Source organism: Oncorhynchus tshawytscha, linkage group LG19, assembly GCF_018296145.1.
Source record: "Oncorhynchus tshawytscha isolate Ot180627B linkage group LG19, Otsh_v2.0, whole genome shotgun sequence".
NCBI lineage: Eukaryota > Metazoa > Chordata > Actinopteri > Salmoniformes > Salmonidae > Oncorhynchus > Oncorhynchus tshawytscha.
In genome coordinates this window covers 208,815-235,112 of record NC_056447.1, presented here as the reverse complement: position 1 = coordinate 235,112, position 26,298 = coordinate 208,815, and the positions used below count along the sequence as shown (strand labels likewise).

At 41.6% G+C, this 26,298-nt stretch overlaps 1 protein-coding gene across 3 annotated transcripts in view; it reads right to left on the bottom strand.

Annotated features, from left to right (window-relative positions):
- The window catches only part of LOC112218185 (nuclear transcription factor Y subunit beta), a 45,547-nt gene that overhangs the window by 1,538 nt on the left and 17,711 nt on the right, over nucleotides 1–26,298 (bottom strand). For 2 of the 3 annotated variants that reach the window (XR_002948596.2, XR_002948597.2), the window contains exons 4-6: nucleotides 7,596–8,425; nucleotides 7,150–7,208; nucleotides 4,925–7,040 (exon numbers count right to left, since the gene is read on the bottom strand). Coding sequence is in view for 1 of the 3 variants with exons in the window: in XM_024378773.2 (XP_024234541.1) it covers nucleotides 4,840–4,918; nucleotides 8,228–8,425 (277 nt within the window). In the remaining 2 variants the exon portion in view is untranslated. The other variant, XM_024378773.2, reaches the window with a different exon arrangement.

Sequence of the window (26,298 nt, the reverse complement as noted above, 5' to 3'; positions counted from 1 at the left end):
GAAAGCTTGTTATATTGTCAACATGGCTAGCTAAGTTATAAAATCTGACCTTACAGTATTAGGCTTTCACAAGGGTATTCAGAGAAACAGATCGGAATTTTGGTGCGCATAGCAAGGAGTCATGAGTGCATAGAGGTGCGTGTTCTGCAGCGAATTTTCTTCACAATAGACAAACATAGGCTCATTCTGTTCAGAACAACCCAGGGTATGACACCATGTCATCTTGTAACTGTACATCAAGCATCGTGATCATAAACGTTGACACTGTATATGACATGAGATTTATGATATGGAAATGTGATGGGCAAATTTGGACTCACGGGTGTTTGGTTCTATGACATCAAAGGGGTATTTATTAGAATCCTCAATGTCTTATCTTTCAACATACATCGAGCCCTCTTCATTTACAGCATTTGTCACTCAGAAAACAACAAAACATTTGCAAAAGTTGCCCAATTAGCGGGAGGGATGGGGCAACTTCTTGTTACGTGCAGTGCTCAAGTTCAGAACAGTTGTCAGTCAAAACCCATACAGCGCAGTGCTTGAACTCTGATGTCATTTATAGCATGTTACTGTACAGCCACTGTGTTCAATTTAGGCCCTTATCAGTCCCCAAATCTGCCATCTTCAACCCGCATACAGGAACGAGTGTAAAGGGTTAACATTATTCAGACTCATGTTTTCCCTGAAGCAATGGTCTGTGTCACTCATTGTTACCCATTGTTCAAAATGAATAAAAGGACAGAATACATTTTAAACATATTTTGTTCCTAGCTCCTTAGGGTCCTAAGAATCTATTTCCCCAGGGAGACCAGGATGAAAGGACCATAACTTATCTGTTGATGTTCAGGGGAGGAATAGGCCTGGGGCCCAGGGGGAAGAACTGCAGTAAATAAGGCCATCATGACAGTTAGAGCAACTACACCATAAAGTCTACCGAACAAAAATATAAATGCAATGTGCTGGTCCCATGTTTCAGAAGCTGAAAAATAAAAGATCCCAGAAATTGTCCACATGCACAAAAAGCTTACTTTTTCCAAATTTGGTGAACAAATTTGATTAGTTCCCTGTTAAGTGATAATTTCTTCTTTGCCAAGATAACCCATCCACCTAACAGGTGTGGCATATCAAGAAGCTGATTAAACAGCAGGATCATTACACAGGTACACCTTGTGCTGGGGACAATAAAAAGCCTTTCTAAAAATGTGCAGTTTTGTCACAACACTATAGGGTTAAAGTTGATTTTGGGGTTCTTCTAAAGACCCCCACCATTGATTGCTGTTATTAATTTGCTTACATGCCATTGTACTTATGCTCACTGTATAGCTGAATTTTGGGGCCTCTTGTCTGTGTCTAGCTCTCTGCCAAATCCCGCAGTTTTGTGTCTATGAGAAAAGGGACTGAGGGTGATAGCGAGACAGAGTTACAGCTTCTGTTTTTCTCTGAAACAAGGGCAGATTTGCATACCGCTGAGACAGGTTATCAGAACCCTTGTGTTAAGAATAACTTGTTCTTTTAGCTGCGCATGCAGGGTTTGACATAGGAGATCACACCATAAGGTGTAGATAAGATCCCGTCTTTCTTTTGTTCGGGGCAGAAATCAGGAGAGACATCAGTTGTATGTGTGATGTTTGATCTTTGACTTCTGTCTACAGCTGTATTTTGATTAAAACTGTTCTGATTTAAGTGCACATTGAGTGTTCCTTATTTGTTAAGTAAATAACGGAGCCCAGAAAAGTGGAACCAACAACACAATGCCACATGCAACCAGGAAAAAGGCGGAGCGATTTCTGTATATTGCACCTTTAAATCATTTGTACACATTTGTTTCCTAAAATAGAGAATCAAATAGCTTGCTGGTCCATGTTCTTACTATCTGTATTTGGGCAGTAAAGAGAGAGTGTCGGTTTCAGAAGATTTTCAATTAACTAATTTACTTTTAGCAACATTTAAGTGCTTTATATGGTGTGTACTTTTTTTGACAGTTCTTCAGAAGATTTTCATGTGTTGCGACGAGGGCCCACGAGGAGGATATGCGCGACGAGGGCGATTTACAATTAAACATTAACACACGAACCAGGGTCACCCTTCCTGCCCTTGAGTGGGTTACCAGAGTCACCGGAATGTGCTTCATTATATGACGGGCCATAAAGGACATCAGGGACCATTCCTTATTAAGTGCTAAACCTTAGCTGAATCTGGTAATGAATGGTGTGGCGGTTGAACAAGGTGAGGAGACTAAATGACTTGGCGTTACCTTAGATTGTAAACTGTCATGGTCAAAACATAGATTCAACGGTTGCAAAGATGGGGAGAGGTCTAGCCGTAATAAAGAGATGCTCTGCTTTTTTGACACCACACTCCAAAAAGCAAGGTCTGCAGGCTCTAGTTTTGCCTAATCTTAATTATTGTCCAGTCATGTGGTACTATGCTGCAAAGAACGACCTAGTTAAGCTGCAGCTGGTCCAGAACGGAGCGGCACGTCTCGCTCTTCATTGTAATCAGAGGGCTGATATAAATACTTTGCATGCCAGTCTCTCTTAGCTAAGAGTTGAAGGGAGACGGTTTCTTATAAAAAGGAAGTGATGCAGTCAATGTGTTGAAAATCCCAAATTGTTTGCATAGTCAACTTTCACACAGCTCTGACACATACATTTATCCCACCAGACATGCCACCAGGGGTCTTTTCATAGTCCCCAAATCCAGAACAAATTCAAGAAAACATACAGTATTATATAGAGCCCTTATTGCATGGAACTTCCTTCCATCTCATATTGCTCAAATAAACAGTAAACCTGGTTTCAAAAATCAGATAAAGCAACACCTCGTGGCACAACGCCTCTCCCCTATTGGACCTAGTTTGTGTGTATGCATTGACATGTAGGCAACGTGTGCCTTTTTAAAAATGTATGTAGTTCCTTTCTTGTCTAATGATGTTCTGTATTCTGTTTCATGTATTGTGTGGACCCCAGGAAGTGTAACTGCTGCTTTTACAACAGCTATAACAGGGATCCTAATAAAATACCAAATCTCATCTGTTTCCCCCCATTTCTTTCCGACCCCGAGTGCCACCTGCAGTCAAAAATATATATTTTGTGAACAAAGACCAAAAAAGGGTGCTAACGCCAGAACATAAGCATTTCTTATCAATGTATTAAACAGAAAAACTCACGTTTTGGTATGAACCCAATTATACATTGATATTTTTCCCATGTTATTAAAAGTATAATATGCATTTTACTATAAACATATAATGTATGCAACTTATTCAAGTCATGTTTAGAATTATGAATAGCCTATTTCCTTTTAAGATAGCAATTGTCCTCTGAACAGGGGAAAAAAACCTGAACTCTTATGAGGAAATCTCAGCTTTATCTCATATGAACATTAAACAGGTTGAGTTCTCTGAATCAACGGGTCGTTCCTAATGTCACACTGTCCGGCCATTAGAGCCCGCCTTCTGTCAGTCTCCCTATAAATTAGAGGACTTACTAAACATATAATAGAATAAAGGAGAATCAAGTTTTGTGTCATTGGCCTACACACAATACCGCATAATGTCAAAGTGGAATTCTGTTTTTTTTTATTTTTATGTTTACAAAATTGAAAATCTGAAATGTCTTGAGTCAATAAGTATTCTTCCCCTCTGTTATGGCAAGCCTAAAAAAGTTCAGGAGTAGACATTTCCTTAACAAGTCTCATAATAAGTTGCATGGACTACCTCATCTCTGTACCCCGCACATACAAGTATCTGTCCCTCAGTCGAGCAGTGAATTTCAAACACAGATTCAACCACATAGACCAGGGAGGTTTTCCAATGCCTCGCAAAGGGCACCTATTGGTAGATGGCTACAAATAAAAAAGCAGACATTGCATATCACTTTGAGCATTGAAATTTGGAAGATGTATCAATACACCCAGTCACTACAAAGACACAGGCGTCCTTCCTAACTTAGTTGCTGAAGAGGAAGGAAACCTCTCAGGGATTTCACCATGAGGCCAATGATGACTTTAAAAAACAGTTAATTCTCTCTTATCACAGTCATTAAACTAAGGATGGATCAACAACATTGTAGTTAATCCACAATACTAACCTAAATGACAGAGGGAAAAGAAGGAAGCCTGTACAGAACACAAAAACATACATCCTGCTTGCAATAAAGCACTAAAGTAAAACTGAAAATAATCTGTCAAGGAAATTAACTTCATGTCTTGAATTCAAAGCACTATGTTAGGGGCAAATCCAATAAAACATCACTGAGTACCACTCTTCATATTTTCAACATGATGCAGCCACCACCATGCTTATGTTTTATCATTCTTTCATAAAAAGAAACGTAGAGCTACACACAGGCAAAATCCAAGAGGAAAACCTGGTTTAATCTGCTTTCCAACAGACACTGGGAGACAAATTCACCTTTCAGCGGGACCATAACCTAAAACACAATAGGTTTCTGGTTTAGGCCCCGGGCCACTAATCTCTAGGTTACTGCCTAATAATCTATTTTCCTAGGGAGACCAGGATGAAAGGCCTATCTCTTATCTGTTGATCTTCAGGGGAGGATTATGACCAGGATGAAAGGCCTCTCTCTTATCTGTTGATCTTCAGGGGAGGATTATGACTGGGTCCAGGGTGAAGAACTGCAGTAAATAAGGCCATGAAAGTCAACTGGACCATAAACTAGCTGATGACCCTGTCACATAAATAACAAAGGAGTACATTTATACATACAGCACTTCTCATCCTTCCATCTAGGCCTAATCCTTGAGCTTTTATCAGAGTGCTGGAGGAAGATAACGACAGTTGATACTTTCTATGAGGATTGAGGCCCCACTTACCGAAGCTGTCGTCCGTGAGTTCTTCTCCGAGTCCCTCCGTTACAGATACGCCTCCGATTCCCTTCTCCCCTTTCATCGCCTATAGATACACATTAAGAATGTGTTAGTATTTAACATTGAGCTGTATTTCCACAGCATCAACCGTGTGATATGTTAAAGGGGAATGGAAACACTATGATTTACAATGCCAGCTGTAGACCGTCATATTGGCATTGTTGCGTCAATGGCAGGAGAGCATTTTGGAACTCCCCAAAATGGCTGAATTTACAGAGTAGCTCCAAGTCTGCGAATGAGTTTATTACAGAGAATTAAATAATGGTTAGTTAGGGAGCCAATAAACCTACTGAAGCCGTTCATGTTTGAGCCAATCGTTGCCCCAGATCAAAGAATCTATTCTCGTAGCAATAACAACACCGATATGCCGCCTGAAACACCTCAGCTAGAGGGTTGGAGTAGGCAAACACAAACTGGTGTGAGTGGGGATGCTGCCAGGTAATGGCTAGAGTATGAGTGTGTGTGTTGTAGAGAGATGGTGGCGATACAGCACAAAATCCCAGCAGATGGTGGCTGGGTTCCTGTCAGTCTGTCTGGATGACGATGTAGTTGTTGAACGCGTCACTAATCCTTACAAAGGACTTCCTGGCTGAAGAGGTTACTCGGCCAGTCAGCAGTCGATATGCCAGTTAAATAATTTGTGAAATTTTGCTTGATTATCAATTGTTTAAGGTTAATATCAGTAGTGGGTAGGTGTCCAATATATGTAGTATTCGTTATAGTATTCTATAACGCTGTTTATCATCAGCACTGTTTGGCGCGTAGGTAACACATTTACCTTTAGATTAGACGACCAGAGTTCGAATCGCAGACATCATGATTCATGAAATCTCATTCTAACCAATAATGGGGCGTGCTCATTATATATACATTGTTTGCAGAGCATACAGGCTGGCAGCTTATCGCCAGTTCACCCTATGGAGGGACACAAGGGAGAATAGCCAGAAGCAAAGGCATTGATTAAAATTAATTTAGTAAATCTAGCCTAAGACATATACCTAATGCCTGGGTCTTATGTAAAAAATGGTATGAGTTAGCTTGTCCACTATAACAACAGGTTCAAGTGTAACCAGATAAACTTGCTTTGAAGATAAAACTACTTTCAATGCGCACTAACCCTGTGTCCCTGTCGCTAGTGTAGTGACTTCAACTAGCTTTGGCTGCCTTCTATTGGAAAGGAATGGTACCTACACTGGCAACTAGTTGGCAGAGTCAAAGTAGACTTCAATAATATATGCCATTTAGCAGACACCTTTATCCAAAGCAAACTGGGTACATGGTAGTGGAAACAGATCATAGAAAGAGGATTACAATTTTGATATCATGGATGGTCAGTCCTTGCATCTATAACTCTGTCTATGAGTTTGGTTACATTTCTCCGGCCCGTCCCTCAGCTTTTTACCCAAAAGAAGAGCAGGGAGCCTCTTTGTTATTGTTTCTACTACTGATTGCCATTTTAAGAAGTTAAAACGCAGATTAAATACACACCAAAATATGCTACAGATACTATAAAAATGTCCCATCACTCAGACAGTGAATACACAGCATCCAGCACAGCAAACAAATGTATTTTTACAAAAGCCCCTTTTACATCAAAATAATAACCAAAGTGGTTAGAGGGTGCAACAGTGCAACACTTCAGAAGCAAAGGTCAGTTGGCTTTTCATAGCTGAGCATTCATAGATTGAGAGAGTCGAAACAGCAGAACTGGGACAAGGTAGGTAGCACATCCATTGAAAAGAGTAAAAAAAAAAACATATGCGGGAAAACTATTCCACTCGGATTCCCTTTATGGATGGGTGTATCTTTGAATTGGCTGTTGAATGGCCTGCTCCTTCTCCATTTTCGGAACACCATCCCGCTCCCCCAAAGTGATTGATAGTATATCTTGGCTCACACTGAGATGATTGTGATTCTGAGCTCTCAGGTCCATACAGCGAGTTATGGTCTTCACTGATCTCACTCTCCGTCAGCTCCATCTGTGGCGTATAGGGGCAGGACTCGATTGTATACTGATGGTTCTGAGCGCAATCTAGCTGGGCCCTGAGCTCTTTGGTGATGGTCCCGCTGGACCTCTTCTCCACCGCAGCACAGGAACACTCTGGCACCAGGTGGTCAGTTTGGCATGATGCACTAACTGTTCTTTGCTGTTGGTAGAAAACAATTAAGGCATCTATTAGGCTAGTTAAATAGAATTACTGCATATACTTGAAATAAACAATAGCCTTAGAAATAACACAGATTTGCAAGTACCACCTCTGCCTCCTGCACAGGCTCCTCCAGGATGAAAACATTTCAGGGATGAATATGTCATCCTGAAAACAAACAAATGTTTTGTTAAGACAACTGAACCCAAATATATCAGTTGGCATTAACAAGCTACCTGTCCTGTGTGCCTTGTCAACACACACACATACACAATAGAGGGACATTTATTTTTCAGCAAACATTAGCTATGTCAACTTCAGTCTAGCTAAATGAGGTGGAGCTAACAAAAGATTACAAAAATAAATCTGTCAACAAAATGTATTACAGTACTTGACTATCTGAGATGGAAGCTAGCTACAGTAACTAACATTACCTAATATCAGGGGTACACAGATAAACTGTGTTGCAATTTTAGTTGCAGTTGAGTTGCTTGCTAACGTTATTTGCTGGGGGGGGTGTTACACAAAACACTTCAGATGCAATTAGCTTGTTACCTTCATCTCGTGTCAAACGCTAGCCTGGCCCTTCATCGCGAAGTCTCCCTCCGCGAAGTGCTGTCTGCAGATCCTGCAAGCTCAAGCTGGCACGTCCTTCCTCTTCAGGACATGGAGCCACTTCTTCAAAAGTTGTAGGTCCTTGGGCAGCCGATGGAAGTTTAGAGGGATTTTTTTGGAGCCACTTGTCGCCATCTTCATTGTCCGCGCTTATCCTCACTCTCTACGATTCACTCTCTTAGCACAAATTCAATACCACAGACAATTTGCTGATTCCTGCCAGTGATGCACTGGCGTCAGTCATTTCTATGGCAATTTAAAATGGCGCTGACCATTGCTCAAATAAACCTGGTCGACAATCAAAACACTAAATATAAAGATGTTTTTATGATAAATGCACATGTTTAGTATTAGTGGATTGAATATATATCTTTGCTTAGATCTACTCCTGAAGTGTTTCCATTCCCCTTTAATGGCCAGGTAAGGGAATGACACAGCAACATCAAGCCCTTTGTGTTTGAGTCAAGGCCATACATAGAGAACTCGAGAATGCACCAGTCCACAGGCAAATGTCTTAGGTCGAGAAATTGCACGCACGCACACCCAGGCTCTCTCTCCCTTCTCCCTCTCACCTCTCTGAACTTCTGAAGGTAGAGTTTCAGGGGCTCCACGTACATGTCGAAGCCCAGGGTGGACATGGCAAACAGGATGTCCTCGCCGTTGATGGTCTTCCTCTTCTCCTGGTGGCAGCGCTCACTGGCCTCCGACGTGATGAAGCTGATGAACTCGCTGACACACTCCTGCACACACTCCTTGGCATCTTTTGCTATCTGGACAGAAGGAATAGGAAAAGATGGATGTGTCAAAACGCTGCCTAAAATGGTTGATTATGTGGAAACTACATTCAGGGCCGGTTTCCTCGACACAGATTAAGTAGTGATGGGGGGGGTGATATGATACATTCAGGGCCGGTTTCCTCGACACAGATTAAGTAGTGATGGGGGGTGATATGATACATTCAGGGCCGGTTTCCTCGACACAGATTAAGTAGTGATGGGGGGTGATATGATACATTCAGGGCCGGTTTCCTCGACACAGATTAAGTAGTGATGGGGGTGATATGATACATTCAGGGCCGGTTTCCTCGACACAGATTAAGTAGTGATGGGGGGTGATATGATACATTCAGGGCCGGTTTCCTCGACACAGATTAAGTAGTGATGGGGGTGATATGATACATTCAGGGCCGGTTTCCTCGACACAGATTAAGTAGTGATGGGGGGGTGATATGATACATTCAGGGCCGGTTTCCTCGACACAGATTAAGTAGTGATGGGGGGTGATATGATACATTCAGGGCCGGTTTCCTCGACACAGATTAAGTAGTGATGGGGGGTGATATGATACATTCAGGGCCGGTTTCCTCGACACAGATTAAGTAGTGATGGGGGTGATATGATACATTCAGGGCCGGTTTCCTCGACACAGATTAAGTAGTGATGGGGGGTGATATGATACATTCAGGGCCGGTTTCCTCGACACAGATTAAGTAGTGATGGGGGGGGTGATATGATATTTTGGGATGATATTTCGATATTTGAATATATATTTCTTATTTTCTAGCACTAGGTTGCGCTAGTCAGCACCAACATTATGATATTTTTCATCCTATAGCTTCTCTTTTTAACTGAGCCAACATGTTTTCAGCACTTGTATTATCAAAACTTGTTTTCTCACCCTCTCTCGTCTCTCTGCAGCTGACATAATGACCAATATGTGTGTAACATCAAATCGCAATAAAAACGCAGTATCAAATTGCAATAAATATCAACTCAGCAAAAAAATAAGCCTATATTAGAGGGGGTCAAAAGTACTGCAGTGCATCTCCTCCTCCTGCACCAGATTTGCCAATTCTTGCTGTGAGATGTTACCCCACTCTTCCACCAAGGCACCTGCAAGTTCCTGGACATTTCTGGGGGGGGGAAATAGCCCTAGCCCTCTCCCTCTGATTCAACAGGTCCCAGACATGCTCAATGGGACTGATCTGGGCTTTTCGCTGGCCATGGTAGAACACTGACATTCCTGTCTTGCAGGAAATCACGCACAGAACGAGCAGTGTGGTTGGTGGCATTGTCATGCTGGAGGGTCATGTCAGGATGAGCCTGCAGGAAGGGTGAGGGAGGAGGATCTCAATCTCATTGAGCACGTCTGGGGAGGATGTCTTCCCTCTAACACACAGAGTTGAGATTGCCTCCAATGACCACGAGCTCAGTCCGATGATGCTGTGACACACCGCCCAAGACCACGACGGACCCTCCATCTCCAAATCAATCCCGCTCCAGAGTACAGGCCTCTGTGTAATGCGAATCCGACTATCACCCCTGGTGAGACAAAACCGCGACTCGTCAGTGAAGAGCACTTTTTGCCGGTCCCGTCTGGTCCAGCGACGGTGGGTTTGTGCCCATAGGCAACGTTATTGCCGGTGATGTCTGGTGAGGACCTGCCGTACAACAGGCCTACAAGCCCTCAGTCCAGCCTCTCTCAGCCCATTGCAGACAGTCTGAGCACTGATGGAGGGATTGTGCATCCTGGTGTAACTCGGGAAGTTGTTGTTGCCATCCTGTACCTGTCTCGCAGGTGTGATGTTCGGATGTAGAGATCCTGTGCAGGTGTTGTTACACGTGGTATGCCACTGCGAGGACGATCAGCTGTCCATCCTGTCTCCCTGTAGCGCTGTCTTAGGCATCTCACAGGTCAGACATTGCAATTTATTGCCCTGGCCACATCTGCAGTCCTCATGCCTCCTTGCAGCATGCCTAAGGCATGTTCACGCAGATGAGCAGGTACCCTGGGCATCTTTATTTTGGTGTCTTTCAGAGTCAGTAGAAAGGTCTCTTTAGTGTCCTAAGTTTTCAGAACTGTGACCTTAATTGCCTACCGCCTGTAAGCTGTTAGTGTCTTAATGACCGTTCCACAGGTGCATGTTCATACATTTTTTATGGTTCATTGAACAAGCATGGGAAACAGTGTTTAAACCCTTTACAGTGAAGATATTTAGATTTTTACAAATTATCTTGAAAAAGGGATGTTTCTTATTTTTTGCTGAGTTTAGAATCTAGAAAATCGCAATATATATATATTGTAGCGGCACCCAAGTATTGCGATATCGTATCGTGAGGTCCCTGGCAATTCCCAGCCTTAATAAAATGCATGGTTATTGGAGGATCTCTGGAAAGTGTGTCCGGGAAACCACCCATCAGTGTTCAAATTTGATGTGTTGTTATCCTCTCTAGACATCAGCGTCCCACCTGGCTAACATCCGGTGTAATTGCAGAGCGCTAACATTCTAAATACACCGTAATATTAAACATTCTAAATACACCGTAATATTAAACATTCTAAATACACTGTAATATTAAACATTCTTGTAAATACATGCATCTTACATCATTTAAAAGATTAATTTCTTGTTAATCCAACCGCCGTGTCAGATTTCAAAAAGGCTTTACGGCGAAAGCATACCATGCGATAATCTGAGGACAGCACCCGCTCACACAATTATTACTAGCATTTTCCAACCAAATATTAGCATCACGAAAGTCAGAAATAGCAATAAAATAATCATTTACATTTGAAGATCTTCTTTTGGCAATACAAAAGGTCCAATCTTCACAATTAAATGGTTGTTTTGTTCGATAAATCCATTTTTATAGCATACACGACACATTTTGTAAACGGCTTGTGTCATGAATTCTGCCTCCGTCAACTTTCAACAAACCATTGTATGTATTACTCACACTAAATTTACGTTTATCTAGTCATGTTTGGTTTCATTGCAATCCTCTTTTGTTAGTAACACAACCATACATGATGGTTCTTTTTGCGGGACATATTGACCGAAAGGAACTGATTTGAACACAACAAACAAGGACATCATTGCGCGCCAATGATATGACCAGTGCTTCGTTAATTGACTGTATTTCGGCCCAATGTCGTGAGGTAAACGGCAATATCTAATGGTTATATCTGGGAAGACCAGCTTTTGAACAAAAGGCGAGCGTAACGCAGCCATTCGCCATTGAAATTTCTACCTGAAGGAGCCACATTGTTTGCGCTTAGCAGTATTGAGTCGAGATCATTTTCCGCTATTTTATCGAAAGAATTATGGCGAGTAAATCTGGAAAATCAAAGGCAAAGTCCAGGTATACAGATCTACACGACATTATTGACGAAATTGATAGAGAAAGTGACACGGAGTTACTTGATGAGTCAGATTGTGAGACAAGTTTGGACTCACAATTTGAGGAAATATTTTTGCACGGAGAGGATGCAATTTTGGACTGGTAAGTATCTCATGCAGTTGTTTGAAATTAATAATATCAAATATTATTCATTTGAGATATTTTTATTTTATTTGACATATATAAATATATAATCCATAATGAAATGTGTGAAATACACATGGCTCTACATTGTGGGTAGGGGGTATGTATGTCTGTGTATATTAGATATTGTTTTACATGTATTTTATCTAAACATGGAATGGAACAGCACCTCACCATAGTGATTGGGTTCCCTACTCTATAAAGAACCTGTGTGTCTGTGTCTTTATTTCACAGTCCCTCCGATTCTGATTGGGAGCCCCCACTGCCAAGGTGCCCATCCCCCATAGGAGCTGGTTCATCTAACCGGACCCCTGCTGTCTCCGGCTCCACACCTACCCCCGCCCGGCCAGGTGTGAAGTCAGTGACAAAGAAGTGAAGGTGGGGAAGAGCTAAACCTGCAATCAGAGAGGAGGGTCGTTGGCACTCTGTGCTGGAGGAGGATGTGGCGCCACCACCTCCAATATTCAGACCGAAAAGGCCACCAGGACCTCAGCTGGACATGACCTCAAAAGTACAGCCCCACGCAACTTTTTCAGCTGTTTTTCACCTCGTCAGTTGTTGATTCCCTTGTGATGAACACTAATAAATATGGTGCTAAGAAGCAGGCAGGCAAGAAAGAGGGATGGAAGCCCATTTCCATGTCAGATCTTTTTTGTTACCTGTCAATGGTAATTTACATGGGTCTTGTGAAGCTGAAAACCCTGAAAGACTACTGGAAAACTGCTCCCCTCTATCAACTGCCTTTCCCTTCCACTGTCATGTCATGCAAAAGGTTTCTGACAATCTCACGGGCGCTTCATATCAGTGACCCAGAAGTTGATGAGGACAATGAGAAGAAGCGAGGCACAGCAAGGTTTGATAGGCTCTGCAAAATAAAACCTCTCTACCACAGTGTGGTTGAGGCCGGCAAGACCTATTTTCAGTATGCCCAGAACCTTTCCATCGATGAGAGGATGGTAGCCTCAAAAGGCCTGAATTGGCCTAAAACAATACATGCATAACAAACCAACTAAATGGGGTTACAAGCTGTTTGTTTTGCATGATTCTGCGTGTGCATACACATGCCCTTTTTTTTGCCGTTTTGCAACCGGTAAGGGCCTCAGTTATGATTCCGTTACGGAGTTATTCGATTTCCAACTGCTGGGGAAGGGCTAAACTTTTTGTGGACAACTTCTACACAACCCCTATCCTGTTCGCAGACCTGAGGAAGCTGGATGTGTGAGCTTGTGGCACCATTCGGACCAACAGAGTGGGCTTTCCGAAAACCAAGGTGAATGACATGCCTAAGCGGGCTGAGCGGGGTACCATGAGATGGATTCGCCAAGATGGCCTGCTCTTTGTGAAGTGGATGGATACCAGAGAGGTGGTCATGTGCTCCAGTATCCACAAGTCCTTCAGTGGCGATCATATCGTCAGGCGTGTGAAAGGCGCTACTGGGGCATGGACCACCAAAAATGTCCCCATTCCTGCAGCTATCAAGGACTACAACAAGAGCATGGGAGGTGTGGACCTGTCAGATGCGCCAATAGGCTACTAAAATGTTCTCCACAAGACAATGAAATGGTACAAGACATTTTTGTATAATTTCATTGACATTGCTGTGGTGAATTCCTTCATCCTCCAGAAGAAAATGGCTAAGAGCTGTGGACAGCCCCCCATCTCACAGCTAGCCTTCAGAGAGCTGCTCATCCAGGAGCTTGCTTGCTACAGCAAGTCCACTGCAGCAGCTTCTGTCCCTTCTGCTCCAACCAGTGGTGTTCACCTGCCCAGATTAATCTCTGCAGGCATGAGTGTGCCTCGGGGCACAGTGGGGAAGCGTTGTTGTGCGCTTTGTCACAGGAAATGCCCCATCACCTGCACCACATGTTCAGTAATCCTCTGCTTTACAGCAGAAAGAGACTGCTATTGGGCAATGCATCAGTAGCACAATATTGTGTAGAGGACTGAGGGTCTTCACAATATTGTACATTATACATTGAATGTGTGTAAATAGTTACACCTGTTATTTTAAATTTTTAAATGCTTTTTTTTGTGTGGGGGTGTGCTAGAATAGCATTTTAGTACTTTGTATATAGTAATTTACTTCAAAATGTATCACTGTACCAACTCGGCCACTTGGGTACATTTGGGCAACTTGTGTGGGACACCTGGGTGACTACATGCTCAATGTCATGTAGCTCACTCATTCCTGAAGATATCTTTCTGAAACTTTTTTCAAATACTGTTGCCCTCTTATGTTCTTCATCGAAATTATCCCCAGCATCATATCTGAATGTTTGGCTGTTCCTGTTCAGTTGAAAGATGCAACAATAAAAAACAGAAAACGTATGTTTATTTCCTTGTATTTTCTTCTACCATATCTATGGTTTATATTCTCCTACATTCAATTCACATTTCCACAAACTTCAGAGTGTTTCCTTTCAAATGATACCAAGAATATGCATATCCTTGCTTCTCGGCATGAGCTACAGTTAAATTAGGGTATGTCTTCAGGCGGAAATTTAGAGAAGGGGGGGTGTCTCGAAGAAGTTAATGGATCTGGTGAAAAATAAACACAGCCAGGTCAACCTGACATGTGCGACTTATGTGGAATGTCACATCTGTTGTTAATCAGTCATGGAAGCCATGCTGGGTTGGAAAACAAGGAACAAAAGTCAGTCAGGCAGCAAACAAGCAGCCTTCGAGAGCTTTACCACCTGTAGCTGGAACGAGGGAGTACCAGGAGGCTCAAGGACTATGGAGGAAATTACAAGATTATGTTATAATGCTGTTACTGCATCAGATGGTTGTTTTATGCAACATAATAAAAGGTTGTTAGAATTCTCATCTGTGTGTGTTCTACTGAGGATGGGCCTCTGAAAGATTTACGATGTCTTTGTGGATTCTGCATTCCAGGGCAAGAGTTAATGTATCTGTTCTGTACGGTACCAGGGAGAGATGGCTCTAGTATGGAGTTGGGGGGCCAGACACTGGTATCCACACAATGGGTTCTCATGTTTTTACAGCAGATACTGTGTGCTGTGAATTATAAGTATCTTTCATACAAATCTTAACCTTGTGACCCATTCCATACATCTATTGTGTGTCGTGTAGACTGAAGAAGGAGGATGGACTTGGCTATAAAATGCTGTGGCTCAAACCAGCTGGTTGAGTTCTCAGTGATTACCTCCAGGGGTGATGACCGACCAGCTCCATTACTGCAGTAAACCAGCAGGTTGAGTTCTCAGTGATCACCTCCAGGGGTGATTACCGACCAGCTCCATTACTGCAGTAATTAAATAATAAAGTTGGATTGTTTTGAAGAAATCTTAAAAGTCCCTCCTTTTGATTACAATACTTTCCCCACAGGACATGTAACCTACTGTATGTTTGGGCCATGGCAGAGAAACACACCAACACTGGTAAATATTTAGTCTTGCCAAATGATATATATTTTTTTAAATGTACAGTGTGTCCTTGGGTGACCTGAAAGGCGCTTCTGGGTACTCAGTCTCAGTGTTTCCTCTACCACTGCATGAGTCCAGCTTTCTTTAAAATACATGGCCTCAAATTGGTTATGACAATAATTTAGGTGTTGCTGGAAACCCTATATGATGATTATGTGGTCTATGTAGGGCTGGGCGGTATACCGTATTTTATAACATACCGGTATTGATGCAGGGACCGGTTTGGGTTTATACTTTACCTTCTATACCGGTATTTGAATGTTTTTTTTGTTTTTCTTAAATGTGATATGCCATGTGTAATGTCCATTTTCATAGTTTATTCCCTACATGAGTCATCTCTCTCCGCTCTTTCTCTCTGTGCCACATTCCACACCGACCTAGCCACTCCACCGTCACTCAAGGAGTGCATTTGATGTTCCTCAACCACGAGACACTTGCATTCAGTCTGCATAGTCAATGCAACACATGCTACAATGTTGATGACAACAATGCTGTTTTCACTTTGCTTCTTAATATAAATCCACTAGCGTTCTATGACACTATTAGTTTGTGTTTCGTACATCAGCAAACAGCTAGTTTGTATTTTCTTAGCAAGTTGCCTAAACATTTTGAGACACTAATTGTTAGCCGCTAATGCTAATAGCTAGCTAGCTAGTTAATAAATGTACTGAGTAAGAGCGAACATAGCTAGCTAATACAGCCTGAAAATGCCAGTGATGGTGTAGACCTAAATCAGCATGTTGTTTGTGCAACAGTATCTATCTTCAAAGAGGAATATGCAAAGCAAGAATATGTTAGCTACATGAAGTAGCTAAGAGAAAACAAGCAATGTAGCCAAAGCTTATAGGGTCCCCTAGGAAACACTTATCTACACTTTAGTTCCTACCCTGTCACAATAACTCATCCCTGGAATTTTAATTTGATGTCATCTCAAACAACACTGTATTCAAAGTGCCCACTATTATATTCTAACTATAGAATTAGAATAGTCATTATATTTCCATGATTCCAACAGTTTTGCTCTAATGCGGAAGTCAAATCACAATTGCAACATTTGGTTAAAAATAAGTCCTAGATTATTTGCCCATATCATGCAGCCCTACATGGCAGTGTGGAAATTATCTCAATTGAGCACTGGTGTAAAGTACTAAAGTAAAAATACTTTCAAGTACTACTTAAGTCATTTTTTTGGTATGTGTACTTTACTTTTTCCCCCCGACAACTTTACTGCACTACTACATTCCTAAAGAAAATACTGTACTTTTTACTCCAAACATTTTCCCTGACACCTATGAGGTTTCTGTGTTATGCACTATAGCCCATTACCATACATGTGATTTAATATTATCTGCTGTTGGCTTGTATGTATGTGTTATGCAACATAGCTGACTTGAAACATTGTTAACAGTCTCAGGGCCAGGGCCTTTCTCATGATGGAAAAATACAGAGTAGCATGAAGACAGGAACTGTTCAATGAGTTGGGAGGGGGGCACATTCAGAGCGTGGGGTTGCAGAACAAGCGGTCTTTTGTTAGATAACAGGAGCCAGGTGTGAGATAACGGTATCGAGCATGGATGTTCTTCACAGCAACAGTTACATCTATCAACAGAAGCGCCAAGAGGCGGGGACCCGCCTGAGCGCATGCAATAGGCTGAGCAAGTTTAAACCACGCCCAGTCTCTACTCTGACAGGCCGGCTCGGAAGCCGGAACTACTACTGTCATCAGGGTATATTATAATATCTTTGTTAGGAACAAGTCAGTTCTCTGTTTGCCCTGCGAGGTGGGACAGAGAGCCCGTATATACGAAAATTGCATTTACCACTTATTGCTTAGCTAATAAAAAATACATAGTATACAATCGTGACTCATTGTCATATTTATCCTGATACCAGATTCGAATTGATGCAACTCTAACACACCTAAAAGTACTCATTACATTTTCAATGCATAGCAGGACAGGAAAATGGTCCAATTCACACACTTGTCAAGAGAACATCCCTGGTCATCTACTGCCCATGATCTGGAGGACTCACTAAACACAAATGCTTTGTTTGTCAATTTTGACAGTGTTAGTGTGCCCCTGGCTATCCGTAAATTTAAAAAACAAGAAAATGGTGCCATCTGGTTTGCTTAGGAAGGAATTTGAAATGATTTATACTTTTATTTTTGATACTTAACTTCTTGGTGACAGGGGGGCAGTATTGAGTAGCTTGGATGAATAAGGTGCCCAGAGTAAACTGCCTGCTACTCTGTCCCAGATGCTAATATATGCATATTATTAGTAGTATTGGATAGAAAACACTCTGAAGTTTCTAAAACTGTTTGAATGATGTCTGTGAGTATAACAGAACTCATATGGCAGGAGAAAACCTGAGACAAATCCAACCAGGAAGTGGGAAATCTGAGGTTTGTAGTTTCATTTTTAAGTGATTGCCTTACCGATATGCTATGTCTATGGGGCCAGATTGCACTTCCCAAGGCTTCCAGCAGATGTCTTTAGAACAGTCTTTAGAAAGTTGTTTGAGGCTTCTATTGTGGAACGGGGTGAAATAAGAGCTGTTTCAACAAGTGGACCAGGCTGTGGCCAATCAGTTGTTTACTGCGCGGTCACATGGTCACGCCGTTCCTTCTTTTTCCTCTGTAATGAATACGCTATTGTCCGGTTGGAATATTATTGAAGATTTATTATAAAAAGACCCTAAGGATTGATTGTAAACATCGTTTGACATGTTTCTACAAACTGTAATGGATTTCGTCTGGATTTTGCACTCGCGCATTGTGCCTTTGGAATAGTGAACTGAACGCATGAACAAAACGGAGGTATTTGGACATAATTGAACAAAACAAACATTTCTTGTGGATGTGGGAGTCCTGGGAGTGCATTCCGACAAAGATCAGATAAGGTAAGTGAAGATTTGTGCTTCTTCCCACGGACCTCCCGGTCGCGGCTGGCTGCGACAGAGCTTGGAAGCAAACCCAGAGTCTCTGGTGGCACAGCTAGCGCTGCTATGCAGTGCCCCAGACCACTGCACCACGCGGGAGGCCCTCACTGTGGTTGAATTAACGAGAAGTGTATCTTTAAAATGGTGTAAAATACTTCTATGTTTGAGGAATTTTAATTATGAGATTTCTGTTGTTTTGAATTTGGCGCCCTGCACTTTCACTGGCTGTTGGCGTGGTGGGATGCTAGCGTCCTGAACGATCCCAGAGAGGTTAAGTACATTTGATCAATTACATCTGCTTTTGATACTTAAGTATATTTAAAATCAAAAACCTTTTAGACTTTTACTCATGTAGTGTTTTACTGGGGGATTTTCACTTTTACTTGCGTAATTTTCTGTTAACGTAATTAAAGTAATTTAAAGTAACTTTCTTTACTTTCACTCAAGTATGACCGTTGGGTACTTTTCCCACCACTGTAATTGATTGCAGGAAAAGCAGAAATTATAAAATGCTGAAATTTGTTTTGGTTGAAGTTGAATTGAATAGTATAAAACAATCAGAATGGAGAAAGACCCATTGAAATCACTAAGAATGTATGTGTTGCCACCTAGGATCACGCACTACTCATAAAGTAAATGTATAACTTCTATTTTTCAAAAACAAAAAAATACCATTATTTAAAAAGAAATGCCATGACATAATATTTGGGCCATATCAACCAGCCCTAGGTCTATGTATCTGGCTTTGCCACTGTTTCAATATTGACTTGTGTAGACGTATGAACCTCACAGAAAACAAATAAAGAGAAGCAAAAAAACAGCAAAGCAAAAAATGTAGGAATGCACGATATATCGGTGAACATATAGGAATCGGCCGATATTAGCTAAAAATGCCAACATCGGTATCGGCCAATGTCTACCGATGCCAAAGCTACCGTGCATTCCTAAATAACGTAGGTACATGACGTAATAATGCCACGTAAACATTTCCGTAGCGGAAATGCAACACATGCTACATGTGCAACACAGCATTCCTAACCTAGCCCAAACAATGTTTGCTGTGTGCAGTGTTGCCAACTTAGCGACTTTGTTGCTATATTTAGCGAGCCCTCTAGCGACACATTTTCAAAAAAGTGACTAGCGACAAATATAGCGACTTTTTCTGGTGTTATTGGAGACTTTTGGAGCGTCTGACGTGAACTCTTCTTAACGAGCAGCGGGTGCTGCCGTGGGCCCCACCCCCGTCCCAAAGCACTCACAGGCAGCCCTGTCCTCATGCAGCAGTCCCTCCCAGCTGCAGTCAGAGCAGGAGATGTTCACCCCTCTGCGTCAGACTGCAAATGAATCGCGCATGCGGGAAGCCGCCGCTGGCCGATCCCGCCCTGGCTTACATAAAAAAAATAATTAGCCTGAATTAGGGCCAGACTAGTTACTATAATTTTCTCACATTGCCATTGACAGTTTTTTCTATTGTCTCTTTTTGGTTAATTTAGATTGTATAGAAAACATTTTTAAAAAATGTTATGGTTAAAAATGTTGATGTTTTACTGTGACTTGTTGTAGGCTCCTAAGTGGACCATAAGGTTACAAACCAAACTAAATTAAGAAAAATAAAAAATAAAACAAAAATTAAATTAAAAACAAAGTAACTCCGCCGGTGTCTATTTTGGGTCACTTTTGCAGGTCCCAAGCCCGGATAAAGGAGGGTTGGAATTGTGAAATAAAAAAAACAATAATCAAAAGAAGAACGTTCATTTGTAGATCTAAACATATTTACAAATGTTTGTCTCTCCCACGACGTTATTCCTCTCTCCTACAGCGTCCATCACAATTATATGGCCAATTATGCAAATTAGGTGATGACATCCTTTAGCAACTTCTAACGACAGCCAATAGCTACTTTCTTTACTGAGGAGTTGGCAACACTGTCTGTGTGGATCGAGCAATCATTTGAAAGAGTAAGAAAATTTCTGTGAGACAACTCAAAGTAAAATCCATCAAAGCCAAGATAATGGAATTCATTGCCCTTGACAATCAACCGTTCTCTGTCGTGGGTGATGTTGGCTTTCACCGACTGGTCAAGCACCGGAACACACTACCAAGTGCGCTATTTTTCTGATGTTACCCTACCGGAGTTACACAGTAATAGCGTCACTGATATTAGCTTCACGACATACAAACTATGGAACGCTGTTTGGGTCAAAGCTGTACAAAAAAGATACAGCAGCACTGTCAAAGCTGTACAAAAAAAGTCTGCAAACAAGCAAACACCGGCCACGAATTATGTATTTACAATACCGCTTTGGTAATAAAGCATTTTTTGTTCGACCACAACTTCTGGGGTAAACAATGATCAGTAGAAACTGCAGTCATTTTCATTATTCTTAGCAATGATTTAGGAATACTTGTGAGTAAGAATTAGCTAGGTTGCCACTTGTTCATCTATTGAAATTAAACTTCAGTTCATGAAAATAAATACCTAACTTAAAACTCACTCACTTTTTTACATCGCCTTGGTCCGTACAATTGACCTTATTATAGCGCCCCAAAAATGTAATACTTCCAGATCAAGTGTTATGTCAATACCATTGTAAAGCACAATTTCTCCCCTTTCCAACAGAATCAATTACATGACCCCAACGCTGCCCGTTTCTGCATGATTCAAGAAGGCAATGAGCCCCATCGGGACTTTTTAAAAATGGTGGGTGGGGAAGCGAAACTAATGCGTGATAGTGAGAAGGAGAGATGTGGGAAAATTGCTTTTTTTCACTCGATCTGTCCAGTGCTAAAGTGATCTTAGAAGTAAACAGCGGCTTTGAGAATGATGATCGCATGAAAATGACTAGGTATCCCCCCCCTTAACCCAGTCACTGTCCATTTCTTGTTTTTAAAGGATGAGAGAAGTGCTACACCTGGTGGAGAGAGATTGTAAGACAGAAATAGTTGCTTTATGCGTGCTGTACATTACGACATGACACGTCACGTCACGATGTAACGGAGGGTCAGTTTTTTCAACTTTTCTCCAATACTATAGAGCCATTACCATGTCGATCAACACTTGAATAGAAACCTAGTTCACACCCTGATTTTGAAGTCAACAGTCTCACTAGTTTTCTTTGTAGCCTCGTTTGAGTGTTGCAGTTGCGCACATTTGTACGGAATGGGGTGAGTTTCCGTTAACCAGCTACTTAACCCTGTTGCCCAAAGCTAACGTTATAAGCAGCAAGCTAGCTTCATCTGGCTAGTGAGGCTCGACCAGACTGGGTTATGTGTTGTGAAGCTAGCCACAATAAGGATTAGGCACAATAGTGGAATTTGCGGTTTGCCTTCAAAATAAAAGTGTCATTGACAGTGATGCAAATTAATACAAATAGTAGAATTATGCCATACTTTTATTTTGAAGGCTAACCGCAAATTCCACTATTGTGCCTAATCCTTATTGTGGCTAGCTTCACATAGATGGATCTGACCACCATTAATCAAATAAGAACATGTCTTATAAATTAGGGTTATTTTAGATGACACCTAGCTATAAAGTTAGTTAGCTAACTATAGCTACTGAAACAGATTGTGTTATTTGACATGTCAAATAGTGTTATTTGATGTGTATCTTCTTTGACACGCAAACACCGTTCCACAGAAATCCTGGTTGAGAATGAAACGACTGAACAAATGAACAACAGCACAGCAAGTAAGTGAAATAGAAGAAATAGGTTTTGATTTTGTTTTACTGGTAATGGGGACAGACGTAAATGCCAACAAAATAACTTTTTGGTCAGTATGGTGTGTAACCTATATTTAACTAGGCAAGTAAGTTAAGAACAAATTCTTATTTACAATGACGGTCCAGACGACCCTGGGCCAATTGTGTGCTGCCCTATTGGACTCCCAATCACGGCCGGATGTGATACAGTCTGGATTCGAACCAGCGACTGTAGTGACGCCTCTAATGCCTTAGACTGCTGCAATGCCTTAGACTGCTGCGTCCATGTGTGTGTTAACTATTTAACTGTACTATAATGCTTAAATGGCAGCAAAAATGTAAAAACACGTGTGTGTGTGTGTGTATGTGTATGTGTATGTGTATGTGTATGTATATATATATATATATATATATATATATATATATATATATATATATATATATATATATATAAATTTAAAAAATCGGTATTTGTAACGTTTTTTTGGAGCAAGAAAAATATTGGATATCGGTATCGGCCAAAAATGTAAAATCAGTGCATCACAATTTCTTTTTATTACTTTAAGCATACACCATCATCAAGTCTGCTGACAACACGAGGGTGGTAGGCCTGATCATCAACGGCGACGAGTCAGCCTACAGGAAAGGAAGTCAGAGACTTAGTAGTGTGGTGCCAAGACAACTACCTCAACGTCAGTAAGCCCAAGGAGCTGATTGTGGACTATAGGAGAAAGAGGGGAGAGCACGCCCCATCCACATCAACGGGGCTGTATTGAAAGGGGTCGACAGTTTCCAGTTCCTTGGAGTTTACATCACTAAGGACTTAACATGGTCCACGCACACCCGCACAGCCGTGAAGAGGGCACGGTAGTGCCTCGTCCCCAAGAGAGAATCTTGACTGGCAGCATGACCGCAAGCGCCACAAAGAGTGGTGCGGACAGCCCAGTACATCACTGGGGCTGAGCTCTCTGCCATCAGAACCTCTATATCAGGCGGTGTCAGAGGAAGGCCTGAACAATTGCCAAAGACGCCAGTCACCCAAGCCATAGACTGTTCACTTTGCTACCGTCCGGCAAACGGTAACGGAGCATTGGCTCTCCGACCAAAAGGCTCCGAGACACCTTCTACCCCCAAGCCATGCGACTGCTAAATAGCCAGACTGCAGTCAATTAATGGTACCAAAACTATCTTGCACTGACCCTATGCACACTCACTAGACTTTATATACACACACACACTAGTCATTTCCACACAAATCCCTCACACATTCAAACACTACTTCCACACACACACACACACACATTCAAACACTACTTCCACACACACACATTCAAACACTACTTCCACACACACACACACGGAAAGTATTCAGACCCCTGGACTTTTTCTGCATTTTGTTACGTTAAAGCCTTATTCTAAAATCTCATTAAATAGTTTCCCCCCCTTGTCAATCAACACACAATACCCCATAATGAAAAACAGCTTTTTATAAATTGTACATAACTATTCAGACGCTTTACTCAGTACTTTGTTGAAGAACTTTGGCAGCGATTACAGCCTGGAGTCTTCTTGGGTATGATGCTACAAGCTTCACACACCTATATTTGAGGAGATTCTCCCATTCTTCTCTGCAGATCTTCTCAAGCTCTGTGTTCTTAGGGACATCTGTGATAGAAAAAGTAAATATGTACTTGATTTATTTGATATTAATGGTTAACAATTAATATTTCACTAATAATAAGACATTTCTGTCCCATTAGTGTCTGTGTTTTCATGGGCTCCGCTCTAGTTCCCTGCAGCTAATCTGGGCGTATGGTCACAGGAGATGGCTTGGGCTAACAAATGGGTTAAAGACTGCATTACATAGACAAAAATGTGTTTTACTAAGGGATAGCTTAGGAGTAGAACAATCACTCATCGTCTCAAAACCATCATTGCATCTGGGAAACTAAGCAAGGTTGGGGTTAAGACAACAACCCACTTGCAGATAACGACAAGACAAAGCCAGAGTGGTTTATGATGCTCCTTGGTCTGCATAAGGAGGGTTGAGGTTAGGTTACTTGGTTAGGTTACTTACTTAACACTCAAGGGGGGTCGACCAGCCTCATTATTGCAACAATTAATCAACATTAAATAAATACATTTTTTGAAGAAAATACCAAATCTCTCTCAGTACTGAATTTCCACAACACTTTCAATGCTGCAGAAATGTTTAGGTATCCTTCCCCAGATCTGTGCTTCAACACAATCCTGTCTCGGCGCTCTACAGACAATTTATTCGACCTCATGGCTTGGTTTTTGCTCTGACATGCACTGTCAACTGTGAGACCTTATATAAACAGGTGTGTTCTTTTCCAAATCATGTCCAATCAATTGAATTTACCACAGGTGGACTCCAATGAAGTTGTAGAAACATCTCAATGATGATCTATGGAAACAGGTTGCACCTGATCTCAATTTTGAGTCTCATAGCAAAGGGTCTGAATACTTATGTAAATAAGATATTTCAAATAAGAAAACAAAAATGAACACAAAAAATAACTGTTTTCGCTTTGTCATTATGGGGTATTGTGTGTAGATTGATGAGGAAAAACATTATTTTAATACATTTTAGAATAAAGCTAACGTAACAAAATGTGGAAAAAGTCAAAGGGTCCGAATACTTTCCCGAAGGCACTAACACACACACACACACACACACACACACACACACACACACACACACACACACACACACACACAATAGGGCTGGGCGATATGGCCAAAATATCATTTCACAAAAACAAAAAAACCTTGGGCTGGTATGGTGGTATTTTATGTTTTTGAATAATAAAAGTTTCTAGCTTGAAATATATACTTATTCATGTTACTTTAACTACTTTAAATCTATAATGTAATTGTTAAATCTTAAGGATCCTATGGAGAGGGCCAAAGGGTAACAGTCTGGTTTCAGTCACTGATAAGGTTGGATAGCCATGGATTAGGGAGGAAGGAGGAATGTGGGCGGAGGTCAGGTTCTATTGCACACATTCTATTACACACATACACTATTGTTTCTTCCAATACGTTATCGGCATTTACAGACACAACTTGTAGACATTAGACATTATCTACAACTTGGAGATAATTGGCCCTTTCCCACAAACAGGACCAAGCCTGGCCTGATGAGGAGTGAAGGACTCCATCCTACCTGGAGGGGTGCTCTCATCTTATCTATGAACATAGACAGGGCTCTAACTCCTCTAGCTCCACAATGAGATGGGGTGCAGGCCAGGCAGCAGGCTGTTTAGGCAGCAGGCTGTTAGCCACCCTGCCAGCTTAGTGGAGTCTGCCACTAGCATAGTCAGTGTAGTCAGCTCAGCTATCCCCATTGAGACCGTGTCTGTGCCTCAATCTACGGTGGGCAAAACATGGTGGTGTTCGCCTTAGCAATCTCACTGGAATAAAGACCTCCTCCATTCCATTATTGAAAGCGATTGTGATATCTCACATCTGAAAATAGGGCTACTTAATGTTAGATCCCTCACTTCCATGGCAGTTAGTCAATGAACTAATCGCTGATCATAATCTTAAAACCTGATGAATTTACTGTATTAAATGAGACCTTTCCTCCTGTTTACACTAGTGACCATATCCCCCGCGCGTCCCGCATAGGCGGAGGTGTTGCTAACATTTACGATAGCAAATTTCAATTTAAAACAAAAAAATGACTGCGTTTTCTTCTTTTGAGCTTTTAGTCATAAAATCTATGCAGCCTCCTACTAAATCACTTTTTATAGCTACTGTTTACAGGCCTCCTGGGCCATATACAGTGTTCCTCACTGAGTTCCCTGAATTCCTATCGGATCTTGTAGTCATGGCAGATAATATTCAAATTTTTGGTGACTTCAATATTCACATGGAAAATTCCACAGGCCCACTCCATAAGGCTTTCAGAGCCATCATCGACTTAGTGGGTTTTGTCCAACATGTCTTCAGACCTACTCACTGCCACAATCATACTCTGGACCAAGTTTTGTCCCGTGGAATAAATATTGTGGATCTTTATGTTTTTCCTCATAATCCTGGACTATCAGACCACCATTTTATTACGTTTGCAATCCAAACAAATAATCTGCTCAGACCCCAACCAAGAATCATCAAAAGCTGTGCTATAAATTCTCAGACAACCCAAAGATTCCTAGATGCCCTTCCAGACTCCCTCCACCTACCCAAGGATGTCAGAG